This window comes from Nanorana parkeri, unplaced genomic scaffold (assembly GCF_000935625.1).
Source record: "Nanorana parkeri isolate BGI_ZX_2015 unplaced genomic scaffold, ASM93562v1 scaffold325, whole genome shotgun sequence".
Classification (NCBI taxonomy): domain Eukaryota; kingdom Metazoa; phylum Chordata; class Amphibia; order Anura; family Dicroglossidae; genus Nanorana; species Nanorana parkeri.
In genome coordinates, this window is record NW_017306593.1 from 856,484 (window position 1) to 867,936 (window position 11,453).

At 40.9% G+C, this 11,453-nt stretch overlaps 1 protein-coding gene across 1 annotated transcript; it reads right to left on the bottom strand.

Annotated features, from left to right (window-relative positions):
* Nucleotides 1-1,050: 1,050 nt before the first annotated feature.
* Nucleotides 1,051-11,347, bottom strand: LOC108788447 (dnaJ homolog subfamily A member 4-like). The gene is made up of 8 exons (XM_018558204.1): nucleotides 11,309-11,347; nucleotides 8,241-8,380; nucleotides 6,385-6,565; nucleotides 5,990-6,094; nucleotides 5,064-5,291; nucleotides 4,727-4,957; nucleotides 3,360-3,460; nucleotides 1,051-1,303 (listed from the first exon to the last, which is right to left on the bottom strand). The coding sequence occupies exons 2-8, from the start codon at nucleotides 8,370-8,372 to the stop codon at nucleotides 1,091-1,093; spliced, it is 1,191 nt and encodes a 396-aa protein (XP_018413706.1). The 5' UTR covers nucleotides 8,373-8,380; nucleotides 11,309-11,347; the 3' UTR covers nucleotides 1,051-1,090.
* Nucleotides 11,348-11,453: the final 106 nt, after the last annotated feature.

An 11,453-nucleotide genomic window follows, 5' to 3' on the forward strand; every position in this document is an offset into this window, starting at 1 on the left:
CTGCTATCCTCCAGAGTATTGGGATACCACATTTGTGAGACTTTCACACACTAGCTGCATAGAGGTGCCCTAAACCCAAGAAGCACCTTCAAGCGTTGAAATTGCGTATCGGATTGCCTGACCACCTATCACTTTGTGTTCCTAGGCACTTCCAGGAGTAGGGACTACTCCCCGGGTTGCAGTAGCATACCTTATTTACCTACCTTTTTCTTTTTTTAAATAGAATACAAGAGGATCTGTGAATGTGACAAGATCAGGTTAAAGTAGTACGATCATGTCACATACCCACCCCTCAAATCACAGAACACTTTGCATTATGTGGAAAACAATACAAGGCTTTTGCCTTAGCACAACAGGTGTGCTTTATACAGGGTGACATTTAAAATGACAGTTCTTGGCAGAGAAGCCAAAAGTTACTGCCTAATAGTCTAGGCAACAGACCTTACATTAATGCAAGAGTGACGGCATGATAACTGTAAAATATACCAGGGTATTCAGAAAGAGAGTAACAAAAGAAAAAATGAAAATCAGAAACAAAATTTAAAATCATTTATTAAAAAAACAAAAACAAATCTGACAATACGACATTTACCTAAATAGCTTAAATAACACTGATGTGCAAATATAGCAACTGCTTCAAGTTGGTGAGTCTGAAGTTAGAATGAAACTTATGTTACCTTTGAAAGCAGAACTTTTCTGCATAACCCGTTTCTTTTTTTAGCATGACCAGCCAAAACTGTAATAAAACCTGTAAGTTATGCAAGAACCTCATGTACCGCAAATAATGAATTGCTAGTTATGCGATGTGTGCAGGCACAGAGATAGTTCCAGCCCAATCTATGCAGGCTCTGAATGAGGTCACAGTATGGGCTGACCTCTGTATACCGGAAAGAGAGGTCGCCCAACACCTACACGTTGATGATAGCATTGACTGGAACACACCACAGCAGTTAGGTAAGGTTCTACTTTAGCTGACATTATATATACAAAAAGATCAACTGCTGAGCGGTCATTTCAGCCAAGGTGGGAATAGCTGAGACATGGACACCATTTGTAATCAGTCCCTTATTCAGCTTAATACTGAAGTAATTCATGATGTCTGGCACTGTACCCCGCCTCTCTGCTTTTCATCTTCTTGATATGCCTCTCCTGTGTAATGTCTGCTTTGTTCTTTTGGGTTACACTCCACAAGCTCCACAACATCCATGTCATCAGTGACCATAATTTCTTCTTTAGGTGGCAGCAAATTCTCCAGTAGACAGAGCTTCTCTGTGGGAAGCCAGTTGTTGTCAGGGAAAGCCACCTACAAGGAAAGAAAAACACAATAACTTAAGCCTATTGTGTACACAAACTGAACATACTAGGCGAGTATCTTCTCCTACTCATACACAAGAAACTATTTCTCAACTATATAAATGGTTATCTCCCTGCTTTAAAAGAAACGAGTTTATTACTACTTGCACTTGATAGCAAAAGGAAATGATACCAATATTTCAGCTGTTATTTGCTGTAACACAATGTGAGTCATTTATTAAAACCATAACGTCATTTCAATAAGCTACTTCTATGTATTATCACATTATTGCAACTCTCTAGACTCTAGCATTTGTTTTTACCAGAAGGTGGAGCTGCAGGAGCAATCTGAAAAGTCACAATGTGATGTGAAATGTAATAGCAGCCTTGGCATGAAGAGTCTGAATCACTGGTCTAAGCTCGTATCACAAATATATGAAGTTAAAAAGTTGACTTTGCTGATAAAATGCTTCACTGAGCTTTTTTGTAAATAAGTATTTTGCAGGACCTAAAATATTCCCACATCGATCAGATACTACTATTATAGAACCGGTTTACATACACTTTAGTATATAATGGAGCTGGATTTGGGGCACCCAAGCTACATTTTCCTGGCTTTATGACAGAGGGGAGCAATGAAATTGAACATTCAGGGGAACATCAAACACTACAAGTGCTACTCAATACACTCTTTCATTCCTAAAGTTTGCCCTGTATGTCAAAAATGCACACTGATCCCCCTACCAACACCAGTGCCCCAGTGTGTAACGTGTTTAGGATACCCTGTAAAAAAGGAGGAATACCCCAGGCAAGGTCATCAGGGTATTTTACATTACGCAGGCAGCATGTGGCAAATTCTTTAACCCCTTCGTGACTGACGACGTACAGTGTACGTCGCCAGCATCGGGGCTGTTTAAACAGACTCCCGGGGACTTTTGCCGCCGGAAGTCTGTTTAAACTTGTAGAGCCGACTGTCGGCTTTACAACAGAAGCGATCCTGGCGACTTACCTGTCGCCAGATTGCTTCTGTGTCCCGAAGAAGGGGCCGCCACCCCCCGCCAGACACCGTCGCCGTGCTTCCCGGGCTCCGTTGCCCCTCCTACGGGCCCGGGACCGGCGTCCTTGGTGTCCGCGGGGAGCTGGGGAGGAGGTCGACGAACTTCCGTTCATCGATCCCCTCCCCGTTCTATGGGACTGGGAGCGATGCAGATTGCATCACTTCCGGTCCCTGGGCTGTCAGTTCTGGGCTCCTGCAGCCCAGCTATAAGCTATTGAAGTGCGATCTGCACTTCAATAGCTTATTTCCAGTGTAAAGGTGACACTGGGGGTCTTTTGGACCCCCAGCATCACCTTAAAGAGTACCTGTCACCACCATCTGCTATCACGGGGGGGGGCTTGTAAGCCCCCCTATGTGATAACAGTCAAAGTAAAAAAAAAAAAAAAAGTTTTTTTCAATTAAAAAATACAATCTAATAATAATTTTAAAAAATGTTAAGTCTCCCGCCCCTGTGAGCACGCGCTTCGCCACATAAACACGCGTCGGGTGCGCCAACATATGAAAACGACGAACGCGCTACACATGTTGGGTATCGCCGCGCACGCCGGAGTGAGAGCAATAATTCTAGGGCCAGTATTTTGGGGTATCTCTAAATTGATGACCTGTGGGGGCTTTTAAAGCGTCTTTTATTGACTTTTTGGGGTACTGCAGTTTTTCGCCGTTTCACGGTCGCACGCAATCTGTAAACTGGGCATGTTGGGTATCGTTTTACTCGTTGTAACCTCATCTTTTATATTTCATTAAAAAAATGGGTAATTTGTTGTGTTTTGGGGCATTTAATTAAATTTGTCACTAAATTTTGGGGTTTAATAAGGAGTTGCGCTAATATTGCGCAACATAAAAATTTGCAACTACCACCATTTTATTCTATAGGGTCTTGGCATTCAGAAAATATATAATGTTGGGGGGTTTTAAGTCATTTTCAGGCCTAAAATGTGGAATATAACATGGGTGCAAAAAATGAAAAAAAGGCCTCAGTCATGAAGGGGTTAAAGAGTAAATCACTTACATGGAACTGAATAATGAGAAGTCCTTTCTCAAATGGATCTCTCTGTAATGGCATGCCTTCATTCTGGATACACTTCAGGTGCCCGTGCTTTGTAACTTCACCTAAAATAAACACAAGTTTCCAGGTCAACAAGTGATTGGTTAATCCTATTCTCTTGCACTTTTCTAGTCAAATTGTTGCTTTTAGTTAGTAGTACAATAACCACACTTTAATAATCTTATAATAATAATAATAAGCACAACATGGATACATTTTGGAATAACCCTTTAGTAGTGTATATAGATATATGAACTTTGCACGATATTCTAATTATTCGAGTTTCACCTGTATATATATCTATATATCTATATATAGATATCTATATATAGATATATATACAGGTGAAACTCGAATAATTAGAATATCGTGCAAAGTTCATATGAGCGAGTGACCCTCTGCTTCACTGAGCTGGACCAATGTAAATATACAGAAATGTTTATACTTGGAGGTCAGCTTTAATGCTTAAAGTGTGCAAAAACCTGTTGATCGCCTACAAATTCGGTGTGCTTCAAACTTCCTATTTTGGCAGACAACACAGTACCTTTGCTGTACTGAAATCCTAATTACTGTTGTGAACCCTGCACAGCCCACCTGATACCCCACACAGCCCTCCCGAGACCCTGCACACATAAGGCCACCACCCCAGAACACAGTATGTAGCTTCATATTATTCTGCATTGCTGTATAATGTTTTGATTGGATCTGCAGTCCTCTATAATGTAAATGATGGTATTTCTGCATTGTTGTATAATGTATTGCTGGGATTTGTATTCCCTCTACAGCTTGAAGTCAAGCAGAACTACCAGGGTTGCAGCTGTGACTGGGCCCTGGCGCTCCACCACTGTCCTAATATCATTAGTCTGCATTGTTTCAGAAAAACGGTCACATGACACACACACCAAAAAAAGTATCAGTAATTGGTATCTGAGTAATTGAGGAATAGTACCAAACAAATAAGAAGAAGCAAAAGCGCTGTGGACTATTCCTGGTGATGTGTTTGTTACATGTACAGGATCGCTAGGGTTGCTGCCCCACTTCAGCCGGGGAGACTGTAAAACTGGAAGACAAAAGAGAAAACAGGGCGCCCCACCTGGTGCAGATAATCCTTTTAACCCCTTCGTGACGGGAGACGTATGCCCTGTTTTCTCTTTTGTCTTCCAATTGAGGAATAGTATCAGTACTCATACTTGGTCTGGAAAAAAATGGAATTGGTGCATCCCTGGTAAATAATTTGTGCACTGATAACAATTTCAATACTAATAACAATTTTAAAATGCTTTTGGCAAGTTGCTTTTTAAAACATATACTAATTACAAATGTATACTCACCAGGGTGTGATGTGATTAGAAGAGTTCGGCCATCCATGGTCTCTAATGTTCTCTTGAACCCACACAATGCTTCAACTAACTGAATCTCCATTCTCATAATCAAATTGTCCTCTTGCCTTTGATACACCTCATGGTCTCTCTGATCTAACACAATGACTACATCTCCTGGTTCTAAACCTGGTTCCTGGTCTCCTTCCCCATGGAATACAATTTTCTGTCCATCCTTCATGCCTAGACAAAAGCAGAAATAAGGTCTTATAAAGTGCCAAACAAGTGGCAAAACATAAAAAAAGTCATATGATCATTCAGCTAACAAACAAAATGATTTTACACCCACCTTTTTTTATGTGCACTTCGAGTATCTTCTTCTCACGTATCACCTTCTTGCCATTACACCGTTTGCAGCGGTCTTTAGGGTTAATGCGTTCACCTTTGCCTTGGCAATCAGAACACATAGTCTGAATCTGCTGGACCATCCCTGGCCCAATCTGCTGTACATGAACCTGGATACCACGGCCCTTGCATGTGGTACATTTCTCCACTGCTCCTTTCTTGCCTCCATGTCCTACAAAAGAAGAAAGCGTGAGAGACGGTAACTAGCAGCTTGAACAATAGAAAGAATAAACAGCAAAAAAACCTTGAAGCCATAAATACCAGCAAAGTTTAAGCTACACAAGGATGACCTACTTTATACACTGAGTGGCCAGATTATTATGACCACCTGACGTTTGTAGGCAAATTAGCTATAATTTTGCTCTGAAGTTGCTAGAGGGCCAGACCATTATAAAAAGGGAAGCAGGTTGTTTACCACGACAGTAGAAGTGATTTGTTTCTGAAGATACGGGTAAACAACGCTATTTAACAGCCTTTGAACGTGGGATGATTGTTGGCGCTCGGAGCCATGGAGCGAATATCAGCAAAACAGCAGAATTTGTTAAATGTTCAAGAGCAGCTGTTGTTAAAGTGTTTAAAGACTGGACAGTCAGACGAAAATCTGGGTCTGAACGTGCGAATTGTGGCCGTCAGCGACTAGTCAATGTTAGGGCAGAACGGAGAGTGGCAAGACTGGTACAAGGCAACAGAAGGGCAACAGTGCAGTGTCAGATTCCTCGCATCACCTTTCAACATCTCGTGGAGTCACGAGGCGGCCCAACTAAGTCATCTCGTGGACAAAGAAAAAAGATAAGCCCCGGAGAAATCATGCAATATATTATATGTTACAGTTATACCAACTAATCCATCATGTGAATGTATATGCCTTACCTTCACATTTGTCACAAATGACGTTCTTCTGTAGTGCCAGCTTGCGGCTTGATCCTTTATAAAGCTCTTCTAAGGATACAGACAACTGGTGCACCACATTTTTGCCTAAAGAAGGATAAATTGTTGTAATTCAAAATAATAACACTGGTGGCTAGTGAAAGTTATGGGCTATAATAAAAATCATTTTTGATATTGAAATACAGGAAACTGCTAAGTAATCAACTCACCAGTAACTATAAAACCCTGCATTATTCGTTTTGATTTGGCTGACCTTTTAAGTGTGCTTTATGTTATGCTAAGATTATGTGCAAGGCTGACAAGGAGCCAGCCGATGACTTGCAGATATCTAGGAGAGGGCCAATTACATTGTTAAACATCAACTTAATTCTAGTTACCTCTTTTCTCTCTGTTCATGCGGCCACCTCCACCAAAGAACATGTCAAAGATGTCCATGGGAGAGGAGAAGCTTCCTCCACCCATTCCACCTTCTTTAATAGCTTGTTCCCCACCCTGGTCATAGAGGTCTCGCTTCTTGGGGTCAGACAACACCTCATAGGCCTGAGAAATCAGTTTAAACTAAAGAAAAAAAAAAAAAAAACACACGAAAAATGTCAGCATTCATTTTCATACATATATATCTTAATATCACATACTCATACAAGGGAATTGTCACCAAACTGAATACAATTCTGAAATCACCAACACAAGTCATGCTGTGTGTTCACTTTAAAACCAATGGTGAGCAGTTTTTTTGGCCACACTAGTGTGCGTCGGCAGCTCATTCAAAACGAATGGGCTGCCTTTAATGCAGGTTAAAGTGGACCTTTACCCCCTTGACTAAAAATCACATCAGCATACAGCTCTGCATGCCGATATGAAATTATCTTACATGCATTAGCTAAACAAACATATTTCTTTTTTCCACTTCCTGGTTCACTGGGCACAAATTATGTAATTGTGTCCAAGCATTGCATCCTGGGAAGATTACATCAGATCATTGCTGGAAAACCTCATGAGATCTCAGGGAAAGACATTTTCCTCCCCTCAGATGTCCTAGTCACATGTGCCAGTGTTCCAGGAAGTAAAGGGAGAGCTAGTAATCTGCCCTTAGTAAACATGGCCACTGTGAGAAGACTGGGAAAAAAAAAGAGAAATAAGGTGTGCAATTACAAAGCCGGCAATTATCTAGAAGGATGTGTTTGTAGATTGTCATTACTAAACATTTCTAAAAAGGTATGTTTGTTGTTATTTTGAAGATATGTGTAAAGTCCACACTGGGAGATTTCCTCTTCTAAAAGAAGCATTACATAACAAATGTTAACATGTGTTAAAGGAGAACTATAGGGTTAGGGCTTTTCCCCCATAGTTCTCCTTAGGGTAACGGGAGGACACAAACTAGCGTCCTCCCATCACCCTAAGCTCAGTATACCTAAGCTCAGTATACCGCGAGCTACAGCTCGCGGTATACTGAGACGCCGCAGCCGGAGCGGATCCCAATGTAGATGACGGGATCCGCCCAGCTGCGTGAGTGACAGCTGGCTCTGCCTATCTAGAGGCAGCTGTACCCGCCCCCTCCCCCGTCCGTTCCGCCAGTCAGCGCTGGCAGATCGGAGCGGGGAGAGGGGAATCCAGCCCTCCCCCTGTCACGGCAGAGAGCCGTGACAGGATCGAGAGGTGAGCGAACCTGGTATGTGTTCGCTCACCTCCCGATCTACTGAGCCGACCTGTGACAGTCTCATTGTCACAGGTCGGCTAGAACTATGAGGTGAGTGGAAATCACTCATCTCATAGTTCTCCTTTAACAACTGTGAAAGGTAGGAATTCCCCTTAGTTTTGTTTTTTAAATCCACAAGGACAGTACAACACAACAACAAAGTTTCAGAATACACAATAGTTATGCACCAATGCAATCACAAATAATGAATGAAGACACCTACCAAGAATGAATAGTAACATATGACACAGCACTCAACCAAAGGTGGGAGTTCCCCTTAGTTTAAAGAGATTTCTTATTTGCTGTTGTGTCTCTGGTACAGAAAGTAAAGGAACATCTCCCCAGTGGGAACTCAAACAGCAATAAAAATCTATTAGAATCTCATTTTCTCACCTACTCCATCTAGAACTGCATAAATGGTTTGGCTTGTGTTCAACTTTGAATAAACAATATTACCCGAGTATATTTGTGCTCTCAGCTAGATATGTTAGCAACCAAGGGCAGAAAGACATAAATATAGTGAATTATTCAGCTTACCTTTTCCCCTTCGCTTGGATTCTTGTCAGGGTGGTACTTCAGAGCTAATTTTCTGTATGCCTTTTTGATCTCATCAGGGGTGGCATTTGGTGGAACACCAAGGGTATCGTAGTATCCCGATTCCTTGACCATTTTGACTGCTGAAAACATAACATCAAATTAATATAGGTGGTCTATGACTGGTGCACCGTCTCTGATATAGTTACTGACTCCGTTCACTTTACTATATGTGCAATTGGGTCCTGTGGAGCTTCCCTCCCTCCCCCCCACCCCTCGAGTGTCTTTCTTTGCCTGCTACTTCTACCTACTGGTTTCCCTTCTCCTTATCGTTTTATTTTCTGGGCCTTCTGTTCTTTGTACACGTTCCCTCTTCTCTTCTTTTTCTGATATTGCTTGGCTCTTTTGGATACAACACGGTTGTCTCATTTGCCTATTTGCTCCCTGATGGAGATGCACACTGCTACTGACGTGGCTGGACGTTATTCCTCCATCACATGACTTGAATTTTGTTTTTGCCACTGCATAAGATATGTGATCGGAATAGGGGGATAATGGGGTCAATTCACAAAGCTTATTTTCTTCATTTCGGCCGTTATTTCATTGATATCGCTTCTTATATAGTTGCTGTTTAGAGGTAGTCAATTCACAAAACTCAATAATGCTTCCTTTTTTTAAGAAGTGCTAAATTAACTATCCAGACGTTATTTTAACTATTCAGATGTTATTTTAACAACTGGAGTGATAACATATGCTTGAAATGCAATTCACAAAAGGAAAAGGTCCTTTTATCACTCGTTATTGAGACGTAGATTTATCACCTCCTTCAGGGTGGCGTTATGACAGATTTCAGGCGTTATCTGATGCTTGTTGCACTGAGATGACATGAGGTATATAAAAATGGAACCTTTTTTTCTTCATTTTCACATGGTTTAATGCTTTTGCGTACAGAAGAAGATGGCATGTAGTTGTCATTTCTACAGTTTTTATCCTTCTACAAATGTAGATGATTTTTTACAGTTTGAGGTTAGTGGCAAATCTCACATGACATGAAAAATCAAATGTCCCTGGACACACTTCAGTGGGGGTTGTAGAGCAAGTGGATTGTTCCATGCAACATATTTAATATCAAGACAGGCTTTATAGGTGGTAAGGGGAATTGATTGCTCTCCCTACACTGCCTGATTGTCAACAGATGTAGATCTAAATAAATGTAATGTTTCATATATTCATTCCGTTATTTCTATATGATTTCTTCTCTACCAAATGTAAAATTAGTATGCATGTGGCGAATATGGAATATATTCCTTCCTTCTATGTGGAATCCTTTTGTGTGGTGAAAGTGAAAGTAACAGTAATTTAGGCATCTGCTCCACTCCTTCTGCTACCAAAATGCACTGCAAAAGTGTTAAAATAACACCCAAAACGTTATTTTATCACAGCAATAGATAAAATAAAGTCTGTGATGTTAAAATAACACTTGCTTAAGGAACGTTAAACTGCGTGTGCATTAACGATTCCGGCTTTTGTGAATTGCATGTTTCAGCCAGTAAAATAAAGAGTGGTAAAATAAGGATAGATAAATTAACTTCTACTCTCATAACGCTGAGCTTTGTGAATTGACCCCAATGTGTGTTTTTTTTTTAATATATCAATGTCTCATGAAGGAAAATGACCGCAAGCTCGCGGTATACTGAGCCTAATAAACTCTTATTTAAAAAATTAAAATAGGTGGAAAACTCGGAGCATTTGCACAATACATTACTAATCAATACATAGCCATTGAAATGATCCCAAAGTGCAGATATAACTAGATAATCATATATGTAACCAATCAGATATGTGGGTACAATCTGAATCCAGAACTTTTATGTTGAAGCAAGACGAAGAAAGGGAACAAAACACTGTTTACTGATAAAAATAAATATTCAACATCTTTTTTTCTCACAATCAGCTAGAGACTACAGTAGTCTATGTCAGCCACAGACCACAGGACAGTCATTCAACCTGACTAACTTACTAAGAAGGGAGATGATCCTTTCCAATCCATGGCTACCTTTAGATGGGCTTTCCCCACCCCACAGCTGCACATCCAGGGGGTCATCATTTCGCATGGGCTTGGGAATACTCAGGTGAACTGGGTTCACACTAGACATGTGCGATTCGTTTCGTTCCGAATCGAAATTCGGACATTCGGATGTATCCGAATTACAGACATAACGAATGCAAACGAATCCGAATTTCCATTTTCTGAAATTCGGTAGCGGTAGTTCGAACGTTCGTTTCCGGTTCTTATTCGTTTCTTGTTCATTGGAGCAAAGTGATATTAGAGAAGGAGAAAAATATTTTTTCCCCCTCAAATGTCACGAACGAAACGAATAAGAAACGAATAAGAACAGAAAACGAAACGAACGTTCGACCTACCGCTACCGAATTTCGTCCGAATCCAAATTCCGAATCCGAATTGACTTTCACACGCGAATCCCAAAAAAACTAAATAACACAAATCCGAATTTAAAACGAAACTAAACTAAACGAATTTTTTGGCAGTGCACATGTCTAGTTCACACCAATCCAAAGCACATCCTTGCTCACCATACACATTTCAATTTGATTGTACAGTCAACTTTAGATCTACCAAAGCTATGTAATATGAGGACCTACCTAACTGATCCAATACATGTCCAACCAGGCAGGCCCTTGTACTACATACATTATGGAACATCTAAAGCAGATTGTACAACCAGATTGTAATGTGGGCAACGAGCTTTGATCCGGTAAGAAAGAAAGAAAGCCATAAAAAACCCAAATGCCAAGCGTGAAATCTTACCAGGACACTATGTCAAAGAAAGGATGAATTTCAAGGGACACAGGCAGGACTTCCTGGTTGTCACCTTCATATAGGGGTCTCTCATGTCCCTAAAACATCTTCTTATTGGGTTTACGGAGCTAGTTTATAGTTAACACACACTTCAAGGCAGGCAGATCACACGCCATATAAACCTATACATCAATTCATAGAAACCCATACCAGACTAATATTCTGAACTATTATGTCCCACTACAGTTACCTTAGTCTCCTGGGTGCAGCTCTCCTGTACTAAACCGCCCTATGGGAAGCAGTGAATATTCCCTGACAATAGCCCTCTAGTTTTCCCGTATTAATCTATATGGCACGCTGCTTCAGCTCCCAATAACCTTCTGCTCCGAGGCTGT